This window comes from Ipomoea triloba, chromosome 1 (assembly GCF_003576645.1).
Source record: "Ipomoea triloba cultivar NCNSP0323 chromosome 1, ASM357664v1".
In the NCBI taxonomy this organism is placed as follows: Eukaryota; Viridiplantae; Streptophyta; class Magnoliopsida; order Solanales; family Convolvulaceae; genus Ipomoea; species Ipomoea triloba.
Window position 1 is genome coordinate 6045277 of NC_044916.1, and position 17961 is coordinate 6063237.

The window sequence follows — 17961 nt, forward strand, 5'->3', positions numbered from 1 at the left end:
CCCCCCCCCCCCCCCCCCCTTTTTTTTTTTTTTTTTTTTTTATGTTGAAGACAGATATGCGTGGATGCTATGCATTAAAAGAGTCAATGGAGTTCAAGTAAAGGGAGCATAAAGTGTAGATTGAATCCTTTAGAACATGAGTATAAGAAAAATTAATTCTTCAGTAAATCAATGACATCTTTTCAAGCATTCACTGTTTCTTTTGTTTTGGTTTTTTTTTTTGTTTTTTTTGTTTTTTTTGTGTAAGATATATATTTGGGAAAATTGTAATTTATGCTCTCTGAAATATGTCAATTATCAGTATCACCTCTGAATTATTAGTGGTGTAAATATTGTCCTTAATTTCTCAATTTTCAAAACGTGGCATATATTGCCTCTTCTGAATATTAGTGATGTAAATGTAACTACCCACCGTTTTTTTATGTTCGAAGACCACGTTTTTTTCCCTCCATAAATTGGCATATGTACATGCATGCTAATACATACACGGCAAAACAAAATGGGAAATGTTATATGGGAAAATATATTTTCCTGATTAAAGGAAATTATTTTCCTAAAGGAAAATGTGTTTTTTTATTTCCTAATTTTTCCGAGCTTGATCTAATCGAAGTGTTAATACTTCTTTGTATAATACACTTTGATAAATATTTTCTCGTATTTCTTCTCGTGATTGAATTTGTCAAGCAACCAAATTCAATTGTTACACTACTTTTATTGTATCTCAAAAGTTCTTACATGTTTATCATGTTGTTTTGGTAAAGCATTGATAAGAAACTTTTAGAAAAGTGGACCTAGTAATGTTTTGAAAGTGTTATCCAGATTAATTTTATTCTACTTATCCTTGTTCCTACCAGAGCAAATTAAAATATCCAACAAATTACTAATTAATATAAAGTACATGATGACATTTCACAAATAATCGTGGTAATACAATTACAATTTTTCAAAGCGTATAGAGCATATATAGCTCCTCATCGATATATACCATAGGAACAGAGACAAACAATGTTTGGTTGGTGCAGTAACTAACTCAGTAAAATGTATTAGAAATCTAGTAAATCAACCGTGTAAAAAGACCATATATAGCATCCGTTAGAAGTCATGCATTAAGTCAATATCATTAATTTGCTCATACACGGAAATAACGTTGTCATAGTAACGTGCAGTGTGTTTTGATGTTGTTTTACACGATGTGAAGCTTTTCTTAAAGTTGAAAAATCATACGCGGAAATCACGTTTCAATTGATGTGGATAAAATATTATATTTCATTTTTTTTTAAGAAACATATGCATTTGAAAAATAAATTTTTAAGGCACAATAATATGCAAGGAAGATTTAAAGTTATGCACTTTAAAGTTCAAAATTTTGCACAGGATCATAAGGATTGAAATTCTAATTTCAGAAGGGGAGGATTAACCTTTCCTTCCAAATGTAGGGACAACAATGTGCGCCCCAATGTGTAGGGACAACAATGTGCGCCCCAAGAGAGACAAAAATATTCACTCGATGAAAGAAAATAATGCATTCAAAGACAAAACAAATATACAAAACATTACCAAAATGTCACTGTATTTTTTTATTTAAATTTTCTTTCATTAATCAATGGCTAAGATTTGTCAACATTCTGAAAGTTTCTTTCCATTTTGTCCGTTATCTATACATGCATATATATATATATATATATATATATATATATATATATATATATATATAGTTTGGGGAGTTCTGCACAAGTATAGCCCATGCCAGAGGCATGCACGAGAAGATGGCATTATTGTCACTAAATGCTAAATCTCTTTCCTTTTCGCCGTACAATATCTATCCTTTACGTAAGCAAATGAGGAGCACAGTTCCTCGGAATTCCAGCATTTGGACAATAACCAAAGTTGGAGAAAATCATCCATTCAATAGCCGCAGTGGAGAAATACATGCTATTTCTAAAAGGTTATCTTTCATTGTGAGGGCTGCCGCAGCAACGCTAGATTCTGACGACGGTGGAAACGACGCACTGCCGGCGACGACGGAGCGGCGGCGGAGAAGGAGCGTGTTTTGGGTGGGAAAGTTGAAATGTTTGGACATGGCACCCGGTTCGCCGGAGGGGGCGGTGGTTTTTGTATTGATGCATTTGGTGTGTGTGATTGCGCCATTTTGTTTCAGTTGGAATGCTTTTGGCGTTGCGTCTGTGTTGTCCATCATCACCGGTTTGGGCATTACTCTCTCTTATCATAGAAATCTGTGTCACAGGAGTTTCAAGCTTCCTAAATGGCTTGAGTACTTGTTTGCCTACTGTGCTGTTCATGCACTTCAGGTCAACTTTTCAATATATTCCTCCATTATATTTTCACCAACAAATACTCCTTTTAACACTTTATTGAATTTAACTTGGGTTTTGTGCTATTTTCCTTGGTTTTCATAGGGGACTCCAATTGGTTGGGTGAGCACTCATAGACACCACCATCAAAATTGTGACTCTGAGAGAGATCCTCACAGTCCCATTCAAGGATTTTGGTATAGTCACATGGGCTGGTTGTTTGACTTCAACTCCATTAATGAAAGGGTAATATTTATTAGTTTTAGTATTCATACTCCATTCCTGATGTGACAAGTATGTATACGACATTACATAAAATATTATATGGACTCTCATTTCGATTTTACCCTCTCATAAATTCTTGATGTATAAATAGACACTTGCATGATAAAAATATCTTATCTTTGTTTATCACATCATGAAGTAAAAGTGAGGGGTAGAATTTAGAAGTACATGTAGTAAAATTCTTTTCATTATGCGGGTCTGGAAGAGTTGTCTACATTTGACTTTTAATTTTCAACATTTTGTCCTTTAGTCCATAACTGTCATATGTGAGCAAATATCCACCCTTAATTATTTTAAATTATTACGATTTTGGTTCTACTAACAGTTTATAGAAACTTTGTTAGAGGTAAGAAAATATGTGCATCACATGCTAACAAAATAAAGAGGTTTTCTAAAATCGTGTTGATGCACATGCTTTCTCAGCCCTAATGAAGTTTTATAAACGCTAACTATTAAATAACCAAAATCAGTAATGCTCAAATTGGATCTCTACATTTTCCATTTGATATGTTAGCTAGAGAGATGTTTTGTTTGACATGTTAATGAATATAATAGTTTGTGCAGAGAGAAATGCCATCAAATGTTGGGGATTTGGAGAAACAATTCTTCTATAGGTTCATCCAATTCACCTACGTTATTCATCCCATTGTGCTTGCAACATTGCTATATGCTATAGGCGGATTTCCTTATGTAGTTTGGGGCATGGTATGCATTTTGTTTATTCTCCAATCCCCCTCTCCATTATTTATGCCATTTTAGCTTGTTATTATGAGTTTGGAGCAGTGTTGCGTAAATCGACCGCTTAGGCCGTCTAGACGGTGCCTAGGTACTAAGCGCCCCTAGGTCGAGGTGAATTGCTCCCTAACTTGGCCAACTAAGCCGAATTCGGCCGAGTTACCCGAGTTAACTCAGGCGAGTCGACATTGGTAATTTTTGTTATTATATTTATATATATTTAATAATATATATAACATAATATATGACATACACCCACACGTGTACTATTTTTTTTATTTTTATAGGTCGCCTCCTAGGCATCGCCTATGCGCCACCTAGGCGCTAGGCGCTAGTCTACTGCAACCATGATTTGGAGTTATGTTGGATATTATATTCGCATTTAATTTACCACTAAGTAGCTTGTAGTTTAATAGCACTTTTGTGGCTCTCCCAAATGGGAACTCACATGTTTAAATTTTAATTTTATTAGTTGTTCAAAAGTGGTGTGATTTTTTTGGCCAACTTAATTTTCTCCTATATCTCTAAGAGGATAGTAACTAAGTATTACTCCGGCCGGTATCTCCAAATACAAAGTGAACCAATTCTATGGTCTGATGACTCTGATCTGATCACTATGCCCATACGGTTATTATCATCATCATTATACTAAAATCAATATAATTAAGAAAATAACTAACATTATTTTTGTGAACCTTGAAGGTCATTGACACTACAATTAATGCTAAGTTATGTTCATTGTTTATGTAATAAAATTGTAATCTAAAGTTACTAATCTACAATTACAGGGGGTAAGAGTTGTATTGGTGTATCATATAACATTTTTGGTGAATTCTGCATGCCACGTTTGGGGAAATCAAATATGGAACACTGGCGATCTATCTAGAAATAATTGGTTTGTTATAACTTTCCACATCTTCGCATTCACATATGTATTGCATGCCCTACTCATATATACTATTTGATCTTCTAAACTTTGGATGTAAAATATTGATGTTAGGTTGGTGGCATTGCTAACATTCGGAGAAGGTTGGCATAACAATCACCATGCGTTTGAGTTTTCGGCTAGACATGGTCTAGAGTGGTGGCAATTTGACTTAACTTGGTATATTATATGGATTCTTCGCGCTTTTGGTTTAGCTACTGATGTCAAATTACCCACTAATGCTCAAAAGAGAATGGTGAGTTTTAACAAGAAGTAAGTCCCGGTACGATATAGGGATTGGAACACATGTGTACGTTTAAATAGGGGATATTAATTAGTTCGTTGGAAGTGAACCTAGCTTGATTGAGTTATAGTAGTTTAATGCCAAGTAGCAGGTAAGTATACGTATGAACAAATAGTACATTGTAATAGAGACAGTAATATTAAAAATATATAATTGTTTAATAAATATGGGAACATAGTCACTACTGCACTTGTTCTATTTTGAGCGCCACTATATTACTAAAAATGTTTTCTAAGTGCTAATATTGGTATTATATCATAAAATTGTAATAAATATATTAATTTTAAAGCTAGTGTTTTATTAGTTGTTGTAGTACCAGTATTTATCTCGAGTTTTGCTCCAATGTTTGTTAATTCAGAATTTATCTAAATTAGATTTGTAAATAAAGATATAACATTTGTATGTGTCTTGTGTTGTGAATTTTTATGTCTTGCGTTATGAAATTATGTATTATAAGAATATAAATTTTGTACCTGAAATATATTATTAGATGTGTAGAAACATAAATAAAAAAAAAAAAAAGGAGGCTGGGAGGGGGGGGGAAGGTTAAAGTATATATAGTGCTAAAAAAATAAATATAAAGAATTTTAAAAAGATAAAACATACTTTAACATACAAAAAAATAGTCTTTTCTTCATTTTATTTATTATCTTGGTCCACTATTAGTGTTATTGTATTCAATTCATTATTTTGGTGGATAATTTGATTAATTTTGAATTTAAATTTTGAAACTTTAACTCAGTGATTTGAAGTTTGGCAACTGGATGCGATCAATCGCGAGTAGAACCAATTAGCTGACCGCCTTGTCAAGATGTTTAGACGATTTCCTAGAGGAATGCATGTACTAGTCACCCCCCAATAATTGAGTTACTTGGTCTATTGGAGGATGACGCCTTTGATTTACACTTATGGTGTAATATGTACAGTAATTGATCATTCTGTATGTCTTTTGTGAGTTACACCTTCCTAATGAAAAGAAAGAAAAAAAAAAGATTAGATACGCCGTATTAAAAATTATTTAAGTCAAAAATTACAATTTCAAATTTTAAAATTATTTTTATAATATTGGTTAAAATTTGATTGTATATCAATTTAGAAGGAAATTTGGATACTAGAAACTTAGACTACATGTTTAACCTAATTTATTTTGGAATTTATATATTTTAATTTTAAAAGGCTAAATTATTATGTTATAACACATTAATTATTAAAAAAGATTTAAAAATGGTGAATATACAATGTTACACAATTAAAATGAGGCAAATTGAATATTCATATCTCTTCGCTACTACAAATTTTTTTTTTTAAAACAAAAAAAAAAAAAATCGATTACAATAATTTAGTACAAATAATAATATGTTAAATAAAAGGCCGTGTGGGGATGTAGCTCAGATGGTAGAGCGCTCGCTTAGCATGCGAGAGGTACGGGGATCGATACCCCGCATCTCCAAAATATATTTTGTCCTGTTTTCATGTATTATCTACAAGAGCAACAATGATTTGTTTATTTTTTCCTATCACAGTAGAAGAAACTATCAACTAAATCACCTTCAAGAAAATCAGGTTTTGCCCCTCGACTTTGCAACGTGTAACCCCCCAATCGAAAAAATGAGATTCAAAATTTTACAAGTAAAACAAAAATAGATGGTATGCATAAATAAGCCTAAAGCTTTTACGCCATTATTATACTTCAATTTAAAAAATTAAAAGAATATCCAAAAGGAAAAAGAAAAAAGAATTTTTATTGAGGTTCTTCAATACTCCTATTCCTCTTCTCCCAAAAGGTTAAATTTCAACTCAAAGGACACCCCACACCCTGGTCTGACAGAACATTTTGAAAGATGTAAATGATTCAATAGTTCAACAGACAAGATCAAATATCGGTGTGCAAAAGGATCTGTCCACTCTCAACAGATTGCTATTCTTAAGTTATGGGTATATCGCTCTTTGCTAATGGAATAGATTTTTACCATTTCTACGGTACCAAAGGCTGGGTAGTTGGGCATCTAAAGTCACAAGAGTGTATGGGTATACCCTAAAAAGTGAAAATGGAATAAAAGAATAGTAGTACTTAGGAGGTGTTTGGTACATGAATATTACTTTATCTTTGCTCTCAAAAGGTTGAATTTCCAACTCTAATGCCAACATAGTATCTAGGAGGATGTCACAAGGAGCCCCCTTCACTCGCCGCTAGTGAGACTCGATTCCTAATCTTTACTTTCAAACTTCACACTTGTGACCAGTTGAGCTGTCTTTTACTACTTTCGGTGCTTTGAAAATTAAAATGTGATTCAACTCATTATTAAAAAAAAAAAAGTCATTTTATGTAAAATTATTGTCCACTACCAAGTACCAAATAGAGAGTTGTTCGTCCGAGTACTAAAATTAGTGCACAAACTTATGTGTGTTTTCGCCCATTTTTCAAAAAAAAAAATAGCCAAAAGATTTTGTAATTATATTATTTGTAAGTTGCTAATCTTTTATTATTTAAATTAAAAAATAATAATAATAATAATAAAGGCAAAGAGTGTTTGAACGGAATAGAGAAATGATTTAATTTTCAAATACATCCTTGTCTTTACAATTAAAATCATCACATTTATTTACACAAACAACAAGCATCATGTATTTACACAGCAAAGCACAGGAGACGAAGTTGAAGCAAATCACAACTGCTAACTTTTCAAATCAAAGAGGCACCAAAACCTCTCGACACAGAGATCAATCCATTGGGGAGACACTCAGAACATACGGTACCCATCATCGTCATCACTCGTTTGAATGAAACACATAATTGCTAGCACGAAAACGAGAAAAGATGAGAGTTCCATTGCCATGGCTCCCCAACCAATTATACCGGAATGCTTTAAAATAACCGGTATTGCAATGCTTCCAACTGTTGAAACCCCGGTTAAGAACTTTGCTGCATCGATCCAACTGTAAAGGCAATGCTAATAAATTATCTAAATATGATCATTTTTTTTCATTAAAACTGCGTTAGAAGTAAAGATTCTTACCCGTTAGAAGACTCCGAAAAGAGAGATGAAGTGTCGGATCCAGCAAAGAAAAGCAAAGGCATTGGTAGCAAAACATACATTATTACTGAAAAAACAAAGTTAAAAACTAAGATATTACATAGATAATAAACTATTTTTGTACCTTAAATATTAGGAATATAAAATGTTCAAAACATTGAATAAATTCTTCTCGGTGAGGAGACTCTAGTCTTGCATTTCACAGTAGAAAAGAAGGTATCTTGTCAATGAACCAATAAAATATAGAGGTACATATGCCAGTCATATTGAAGGTAAGGCAGCCCAAATGGTTATTCCAAGAAAAATGAGATGAAGGGAAGGTATGCGGAGGCCAAAGAAAATAGTAAAAGGCAGCTCATGAAAAGTGAGGACACAACTTTTGACTATTCAACCCAGTTTCACTACCAGCCTACCACAAACATAATTGAATGGCAAAACAGATCACTTGGCTTCTCCAATTGGCTAATAATGGACATACATATCATTAGCACCTGATACTTTTATCCCTGAAATTCTCATAGACTTACATGCGATAAGTACAAGGAATGAGATAATTATCACATTTTTCTCTAGCCATGATCATGCTTATAAATCTACAGATCCTAGTAACCAAAACCAGATGCATACATCACCCATTTTTTGTGTAGTGGAGAGGATACCCATTATCAAATTTCAAGATGATTAAATGAAGGCTAGAGCCCAAGACCTTGGTCATGGAGCACTGGCCTTTGCCTTTAGGTTAGGATGTCAAAGGTTCAACCCCCAATCCCCTGAGTTGTATTTAAAAAAAAAAAAACAAAAAACAAAAAAATTAAGGCTGTGAAAGAAAGTAGAAAGAAACAATAGAACTGCATAATTGTGGAGCATGCAGTAATTTCTGGTATTAAAAAAAGTCAATCTTTTATTAGGGTCTAAGTGATATGTTATGATTCAAAATATCAGGGCAAGAAATCAGGAGATTGATTAATTTTTTTTTGAGGAAAGGAGATTGATTAATTGATTCTAAAATAACTTTGTTATTTGAGTTTATTTAAATCCTTTATAGATTTGAGTTTATTTAAATCCTTTATAGATAGCAAATAATTATGATAAGGAGCCTTAATGATTCCCTTTCCTTTTTGTACAATTTAAAATTTTAAAAATAAATTAAAATCGAAATATAAAAATGAAATTTTAAAAATATGATTTAAAAAAATTAAAGAATGGAACAAATAGCAGCGGTGGGGTTATTGGAGGTAGTCTGCAGGTTGACTATGTTAATAGATGAACTAAAGGAATGAGAGGAAAGATAAAAGATGACTTTAATTGGAGAACAAGATACTAGAAATGTTTTTGAGAGTTTTCCCACCACTTATTTTATCTTAACTTCTTGCTTGTTTGTCCTCTTTATTAGAATGAAAATCCCCTTTATATAAGAGGGTTACAAAGACCAAGTAAAACATAAAAGGAAAGGAGAATCATTAAGGTTCCTTGCCATAATTATTCACTATCTATAAAAAGGAAATAAATCAACACAAATAACAAAGATATTTTAGAATCACTTAATCAATCTCCTGATTTTCTGAATCATAACAGGATATAAGAGGTACAAAAGTCTGATATATGCAGTTTACTAAATTTTTTTTTTTGGTTGCCCAAAGGTATCCCTTCAGCCGGTAGCTAGAAAACTAATCCTCTGTCCAAACAGTCAGCACACTAAGTGGTAGGGGACTGGCCAAATGGTTTGCCCCATTCACATGGGTGGGGATCGAACCCCCAACCTCATGCTTAAGGGACGAGGTGCTGAATCACCACGCCAACCGTGTTGGTTGCAGTTTACTAAATTATATATTCATGATTTCCAAGTAAAATATATATGGAAACAAAGATAATTATTGACAATTTTTATCATTTACTTCAAGGGCAGAAAATTATTGAAGCATCAGCTATTTATAATTCATTAGGTTTTGTAATTAAGCTCCACCAATGTGCCATTCAACCTACCTGTTAGCATTGGCCACCAGTTATTATACAGAGCACAAGCCTGACACAAGATAAAAGATAGCTTAGAGAAATGACTAATGAAAAATGTTGCACATGGCATTCATAATCAACTTAAAATTCACTGTTTATAAAATTTCCTTTCTTTTTTAAACCAAAAAAAAAAAAAAAAAAACAGGAAATTTGTAAAAGTTGGAGTCACCAGTATTTGCAACACAATCCCCCCTGAAACTAGGATAGCCAAGGCAGCAAGCTTCCCAGTCTGCAAGCAGGCTCTCAGATAACCTGGCACATCTGCCATGATGAACACGCTCAGCTCATAAAAGAGGCTGGCTGAGACAAAGACCTTTTCAGCTAAACTTCTGAATGAGGAAAAAAAAGGAAGAGAACAATTAAGTTAATTAGAGAAGAAGAAATGGCAAGCATGTAGAGCTGAAAAGTGGATACTGGATAGATAACATAAACATAACATCCATTCGATTCCAAAGTACTTTCTTCCTTTTATTTACAAAAGAGATGATATGAAACCCCATATTACAGCTCTTGTCAGAGCATGATTAAGAAATTTGATGGGCTCCAGAACAGTACATTTGGTATAATTCTGCCACTTTTAGATGATCATATTTGGTAGATATATAATCATAGTTGAAAACAGATGTGTTGAGAATAAATATTCAATTATAATGTGTGTGTAAACACACTTATTAATGAAAAATCCAGTGGGGATCAGCTGGTTGCACTAAGGAATTGCCCCTGGGCTCATCTATAGAATTAGAATATTCAAAAGGATGGATGTGATATGAATTCCTCCAACATTTTGGGTAAGAGAAACCAGTCTTATTAACTGGGGCATTAAAAGTCAGTTACTCAAAATACCAGGAAGAGAATAAAGAAAGTGGAGGAAGAAGAAAAGAACTAGAAATGCTGTAAGATAACTAGACAAGAACCTCTTACACCTAGTGATAAGGATAGAATGTGAACTGTACACATTTAAAAGCTAGTTGATAAAGAAATGAATTCCATCACATAAAAAATACAAAGTCAATTTTCTTAAACATCTACCTGCCAAAACTTAAATACAGTAACATATTTTACTACATTACATTCAGAAATAATTAGCAGTATCACAAGCATAAATGGGTAAATTAAATTAAAGCACATCAATGCCTTAATTCATAGTAAACTATACCCCACCTTCAAAGAGAAACTATTGACAATGCATCTATTTTTCTGCAGGCTTCAGCATGGGAAATGAACTATAAACAAGCCATGTGACCCAAAATCCCCAATTCTATTCTGCTTAATAACCCTTTCAAAGCCACTTGTATGAAACCCAAAGTCATATGATTCTCAGCTCTTAAGCATGTTGGAAATTGAGCAAAAGGTTTGTAAGCTCCTCAAGAATATTGCAAATACTATATTTAGATTGAATATCAACATTTTAAATGCAATAATCACCATTTTAACTTGATGTTCTACTGAAATGTTCTGGATAGAAAATTGCATTCACCTAGCGAAAGATGATTAGGGCAAGAAAACAGTAGCAAGGCAGTAACCAATAACATCAACTGTCAAAATCGAATCATAATTCATAGGAAGGACTCAATATAAAACAATATCCTACTCACCCAGAAATAAAATCACGAAATCTTCTCCCATCTTTCTTGTTTTCTAAGTATTTCTTACTTTATTTTATTCAATAGTTAATCAATATATATTCTTCAAAAGCAAGAAACCTTCAATTTCTAAGATGCAGCAACACCCTACAAATTTTAAAATAAAATGGAAAATTATTCCACCCAATCAATTACTTTAGCATTCAAGATTCATACAGAAGATAGATAATAGAATAGATCAGAAAATCCTTGTCATGAGTACCAGCAAGAAGGAGGGATTGCAGACTTGCGGAGCCGCGATTTCCGATTATTCTCTTGTGGGTCAACAGGAATGATAGGAGTTAATTAATGAAGTAATAATATTAATTGTAAAATAACAAAGAAATTAACCCGAGAACAAAATAGTACGGAGAATTTGTTTCTATTTGCTTAAGTGTCCCCCAACTCTTTACATATTCTCGGTCCTACACTTTTGTATACTATTCCTCTCTCTTCTTTTTTTTTTTTTTTTTTTTTTTTTTTTTTTTTTTTATTTATTACAAGGAAATCGACACACTTACCTGAGTCCTGAGGTGTAAACTAGGTAAAGTATAAAAGAAAAAGATAAGGAGTTAATACTCAATTTAATTTTGAATTATAATCATTTTTATCAATTTAGTCTTAATTTTCTTTTTGCACTTAATTGGTCATGAACTTTGATGACTTTATCTAATTGAGTCATTAAACATTAGAATCAATGAAAAAATTGAGAAAAACTACTAGAATCGATGACTAAATCGCGTATAACCACTATAGTCAATGACTAAATTGGGTAAAATCATTATAGTCGATGATTAATGGTATGTTTGGTCATGGCTTTACACACTAAGAATGAGAACCAAAATCATAGTTAGTGTTTGATTGACAATTTTTTAAAACACAACTATAATATATCATTTCTCATTCAATTAAAAACCCCATTCTGTAATTAAAAACAAATATCATTTCATCTTATTGTTAATCTGATCTTTAAGTTTGAATTAGTGTGCTTTTAGATTTTTGTTTTGATTTTTTTTTCATATTGGTGCTTTGGATGTCATAATAATATATAGGATCAATTACATTGATTTTTTATTTTTTTATTTTTAAAATTTTTGTTCCCATTATACAGTCATATATAACCAAACATCAATATTGGTAATCATTCGAATTTCACCCTACTACCAAACATATAAAATACTTTCACCAAATTTCATTATCATTACTAAGTATTTGATTCCCAAGTGCGAACCAAACACACCCCAAATTTAATTTTAATAGAAGAGAAATTACCATATTATCCTAACTAATATAATGAGTCAATTAGGTCAAACAATCAAACTACTCATGCGCAGTGCCATTATATAATACATATAATATTTGGGATAATGTGTACTTGAGACCTTATTTAGTACTCCCTCGATCCCATTTTATCCGTCCTACTCAGTATTCATTGGTCAAACCAACTCTTTCTTCTTTGTTTATTTTCTTTAGTATTTTACTCATTTTTAATTTATTTTTGTTGTGTTTAATAGTACTTTTAGTATAGTTTCTAAATATATAAATCTTGTATAGTAATACTAAATTTAGTATTATGAAAAATTAGATTAAAAATAACTTCAGTCAAGTCTCGTTAATCGAACCAGACACATAAAATGGGACGGAGGGAGTATTTAATAATGGGGTATGTTAACTATTTTGTTGATTCTTTATATGTTTTGGTTCACTATCAATGTTTTTAATATTGTTATCATAGTATGAGTTATTGTGGTCTAATGTTTATGTTTTTTATATTGTGGTTCCTAAGTCCTTTTTATATTATTTAAGATGTTTTTGGAAGCATAGTTAAAAATGCACCTCATTGGATACTTTTGAAAAAAAAATAATCTAAGGCTAATTAACTTGCGTGTAAGGCAAATTATGTTATAGACCCGATTTCACCTTGCAAGATAGACTCAGGTTTAAAATGCGCATCTAGAATAACGGTACCGTTCGTGGCATCGTTTTCTCAACCAATGATATATTCTTTTGTCAATATAGAGTTCAAAAATTGTGAATAAGTCGATAGATTAAATATAAAATAAAAATAACGGGATTCAAATTTTTTGGAAAATAATTTCAAGTGGTACGGTGTATAAAGAAAATTCAAGTCACTCTTCTTAAAACTGATTCGTTGCATCCCAACCCCCAAGGTATTAAGAGTGTTTAATGGATTACAACATTATATTTGAGTGCGGTTTGTCTTAGGCAAACTTAAACAAAATGAACACTTCATAAATTTTATATCATATATTCATATTGAAGTGTTGACAGAATTTTTACAAGCAAGAAAAGGGGTTTTTTCAACATCTAACCATTCTATCCAACACATGTATTTATGGAGAAATACAATTTATTAGCACTAATGACTTTGAATAAATAGAATACCAACCCATATCCTTTTTCCAAGGGACAAAGGCTACTACTATACAAGCCTTCCCAATTGATCCATTTTTTAATTTTCAAATCAAATAGGTATAATTTTGAAAGCAGTTTTCTCATTTACTTACTATCCGTTTTGAGTATATATTATATATTATTAAGCATCTCACTTAAGAAAATTCGAATATACTTTGACCCGACTCAAATTAAAAATGAACCACTCAAAAATTTACCTCAAAATGACCATTACACATACCAATTTAGCTAATTTTCCAACACTTCATACCCTCATTTGATGAAGTACATTAACATAATATTCAAGAAGGTAGATATGGTAATTAAAAATCTACTTTACTTTATATATACTTTAAGAAAGTTGTTGAGCTAAATGGTGAGGTAAAGTAAACATATATGTGGATTATTAAGGTACTAGTTTTATACGCGCATTGCGCGTATGGGTTAGTGCCCAATGTTTATATTTAAATAAATATTTAAAGTATATCAATGCAAGATTATATAGGAGAAGTTTATACATGGGTAATTGAATGTCGAATTTTTTTATTTAAATATCTAACTCAAAGTATATGAATCCAAGATAATATAGAAAATTCATTATAATTATTACTTAAATAAATGTTTGCAACCTTGTAAAATCGATAGTCTAAATATTTGGTCTAAAAATGATAGTCTAAATAAATACTACATTTCATTTGAATTTTTCTAAGTGTTCTTAATTCTCTTTTGAGTAACATTGTCATTGTCTTCATCTTTACTATTTGTTCTCTTCCTTTTTGTTGGTAGTGTGTTACTTGCAATTCGGTTATTGTTGGTAGCATAGATGACAACGTCATGCAATGAGATTATGATATAGGAGCTATGGGCTTTCCTTTAGGTGTTCTGCTTGGGGTTCATTTGGTTCAACCATTATTGTTGAATGAGTTATTGTGGATAAAGAAATCCATAATTTAAGAAAAAAGATTAAATAAATTAAAAAAATTTGAAAATTTAAAATATTATATATTCCAAATATATTAAAAGGTAGTTTCTCGCTTCAATTTGCCGGGTAATGAGTTATTTGAGTACTTTCATTGTCAACAAATCCCCCAAGTAGTTAATATGATTGGTTTCAAACTATTCTTTTTTTATTTTTTTTCATGGTATTAAAGAAATACATATGTATCATTTTTGGTGTAACTACTAATTTATTTAATTCAATAAGAGTAAAATAGAGCGATTCCGCTTCAATTTGTTGGGTTATTTGAGTATTCTCTTTGTCAACCAATCCCCAAGTAGTTAATATAATTAGCTTCAAATTATTATTTTTTTTCATAGTATTAATAAAATACTTGGTAAATAAATATATAACATTATTTTGTACTATAACTTTGATATTTAATTACAAGATATTGTAAAAATAAGATAATGGACAATGTAATGAATATCAATTGATAAATTTGAATGTAAAGAATCTTTGAATGAGAGAAAATAAAGACAATATAACTAATGAAATTATTTTTCTTATTTAATTTAATTTTTTGATAATGAATATTTTTTTCAAATAAAGGTATTGTAGACACGTAATTCTAATTTTTTTTTTTGAAAACACACATAATTCTAAATTAAAGAAATACATATGTATCATTTTTTGTTGTAGCTACTAATTTATTTCTAAAAACATAATAAGTCTCAATCAAGGTTATATCCTTGATTTATGTCCCTCTTTTTGGATGCTAATAAATGTGTACATTTTACTTTAAATGTTGTACACTTCAATGTTATTAGACAAAATTGTCCCTACTACATTCTTGTTATACAAAACTACCCTTACACCGTTATAACACCGTTAGTTTTAACTCCATCATTATTACCATACACCTATATCTATCATATCTTTTTCCTATTATTTAATTGTCATTTTATTTAAATTATTAATTTCTATTTAATGGTTGATTATATTTTAATTAAATTTCTATGAATGATAAATCATATACGGAGTATGTGTGTATAAAATACATATATTATTTGTGTATATATAATTATTTTTAATTATTTTAATTATTTTAATTATTTTTATTTATTAATATTTACATTGGGCATAAGTTTTCGCGCATCGCGCGTACAAAATACTAGTAATTTAATAAGAGTAAATAGAGTGAGAAACTTAATTATGTCAAATTTGATTGAGATGGGGTTCGAACGTAAGATCTTTCTTATAGAAATTAATGGGTAAGTTAAAAGTTAACGGAATATTAATGGACAAGAGAATATTTAACGGAAAACTTAACGGATAATCATATAAAAGTAAGGTTAAATTAGGTAATCTTTATCAATAATATTAATCTGAAGTATCTTAACCATCTATTTGATTAAATAATTCATCTAAACCATCCATTTGATTAAATAATTTGACCGCCATTTTTTTTACCCATTTTAGGTCTAACTTTCTTTGGCTCTTATTAGTATAGTAGATATACAATAGATAACTTGTTCATTATTCTTACTTGCACTTGAACCAGAAGAGGGGATCATAAGTTATATACAAAAAGAAACTAATAATGGTAATATTCTGTTTGAAATAAATGGTGAAGCGACAAAAACATTTGAGATTTCAATGTGATCATTATTTCCAATATGAAATTTAACATTATTCACATAATAATCTGATTGTTTGGCCTATTTCACTTATAATTTTTATTTTGCTCAAGATTGGATGTTATATTATCAAGTATGGCTTAATGTACTTTATGTCTATATTTTAGTTGTAGGCGATGATGACAGAATTAAAAATTAAAAATTTAAAATATAGGTGATATGATGTTGTTGACAACTTGTTTTCAAATGGTACGTGGGAAAGAAATTGTATTTGATGAAGATGAGGTTAGTCTTCATGGTTCTAATGATGACTTAGTTTCAAAGGGTAATAAAGAATTAATATATATAGGTTAGGTAAACAAATATCAAGTACTTGAAGAGTGACAAAGATTTTTTTGAATATTGTTGACTCCGTTACAATGTAGTATATGTACCTAGCTACTTTATCAACCAAATGAAACACAAAACCCTTCCATGTAGGGGTGCAACCGGATGCCACTAGACCACAAGATCTTTGGCTGAAGAGTGTGAAGATCCCGACTTTAAAATAAGTTAAAACAATTATGAGTTTATTATCGAAATGGTCCCTCGACTATTGCGAAATTACCAATTTGGTCCTCGATAATTTTTCGTGCCCAATTAAGTCCCTCGACTTTGAAAATTTTAACCATTGGCCCTCCGTTTATTTTGCCGTTAAACATCCGTTAAATCGGGACCAAATTGATAATTATGCTATAGTCAAGGGACCAATCTGGTAATTAATTTTTCACTGAAATGGTCCCTTGACTATAGCAAAATTACCAATTTGGTCATGATTTAACGGATGTTTAACGGCAAAATAAATGGAGGACCAAATTGGTTAAATTTTTCAAAGTCGGGGGACTTAATTAGGCACAAAAAATTATCGAGGACCAAATTAATAATTTCGCAATAGTTGAGGGACCAATTCGATAATAAACTCAACAATTATGAAAAAGATGAAGGTGAGGTTATTGATCATGAAATTGCTATAGAATTTAGGTATGGTGCTAGGAATGAGGACCATGCAGAATTCAATAAAAATTTAATGAAGAACCAATATTAGTTTTATATCTGAAAAAATTAGACGGATCATATCAAGTTTTAAAAAAATGTGGTGACATTTTATTATTATCACCAACTTTATTATGCAAACTTGAACACTAAAATATGCACTTGTCAGAATTTTCTAGTTTGCACATTTAAAATAGAATAAATTACAGAATTGGTCATTCGACTATCAATTTTTGACTTGGCTAATTACATCCTTCGATTATCAATTTTTTAACCATTTTGGTCCTCTGGCAACTTAGACGACAATTTTTTAGGGATATTATTGGAAGTTCAATGTGAATTCGCCATTTTCTTTTGGGCTCTCTAGTGCCCCCTCCTCTTGCTCTCTAGTGAACTTCCAATAATATCCCTAAAAAATTGCAGTCTAAGTCGCGGGAGGACAAAAATGGTTAAAAAATTAATAGTCGAAGGATGTAATTAGCCAAGTCAAAATGATTAGGACAAAAAAGGTGAAATCAACACAGTCGAGGGACCATTTTGGTAATTTACTCTTTAAAATATTACACTTGTAAAAATGCGAAAGTGCATTGCATTTAGGGTTTCGATTTTAGAGTTTACTAGTATTTTCGCCCGTGCGTTGCACGGAATGGATTTGTTATAATATTTAAAGAATATTTGGATCAATATACAATTATATATTATAACA

General features: G+C 31.1%; 2 protein-coding genes and 1 non-coding gene across 5 annotated transcripts; 2 read left to right on the plus strand and 1 right to left on the minus strand.

Annotated features, from left to right (window-relative positions):
• The first annotated feature begins 1798 nt into the window (after nt 1-1798).
• On the plus strand, nt 1799-5392 carry LOC116001367 (palmitoyl-monogalactosyldiacylglycerol delta-7 desaturase, chloroplastic-like). 2 transcript variants are annotated; one of them, XM_031241252.1, is made up of 6 exons: nt 1799-2309; nt 2418-2558; nt 3162-3302; nt 4121-4227; nt 4333-4513; nt 5304-5392. In XM_031241252.1, exons 1-6 carry the CDS (start codon nt 1839-1841, stop codon nt 5304-5306), a joined length of 1044 nt encoding a protein of 347 aa, XP_031097112.1. In that variant the 5' UTR covers nt 1799-1838; the 3' UTR covers nt 5307-5392. The 2 variants fall into 2 exon arrangements, with proteins under 2 accessions (XP_031097112.1, XP_031097109.1); XM_031241249.1 differs by lacking the exon at nt 5304-5392 and having other exon boundaries at nt 4333-4745.
• A 546-nt stretch (nt 5393-5938) lies between these two features.
• Nucleotides 5939-6011, plus strand: TRNAA-AGC. Its single transcript has one exon. It is a non-coding gene; the product is annotated as a tRNA-Ala (tRNA).
• Nucleotides 6012-7091: 1080 nt separating this feature from the next.
• Nucleotides 7092-11580, minus strand: LOC116001374 (vacuolar protein sorting-associated protein 55 homolog). Of its 2 annotated transcripts, XM_031241264.1 has the most exons (6): nt 11455-11538; nt 11205-11339; nt 9779-9938; nt 9580-9619; nt 7579-7663; nt 7092-7498 (listed from the first exon to the last, which is right to left on the minus strand). In XM_031241264.1, the coding sequence occupies exons 3-6, from the start codon at nt 9875-9877 to the stop codon at nt 7303-7305; spliced, it is 420 nt and encodes a 139-aa protein (XP_031097124.1). In that variant the 5' UTR covers nt 9878-9938; nt 11205-11339; nt 11455-11538; the 3' UTR covers nt 7092-7302. The 2 variants fall into 2 exon arrangements, with proteins under 2 accessions (XP_031097124.1, XP_031097118.1); XM_031241258.1 differs by lacking the exon at nt 11205-11339 and having other exon boundaries at nt 11455-11580.
• Nucleotides 11581-17961: the final 6381 nt, after the last annotated feature.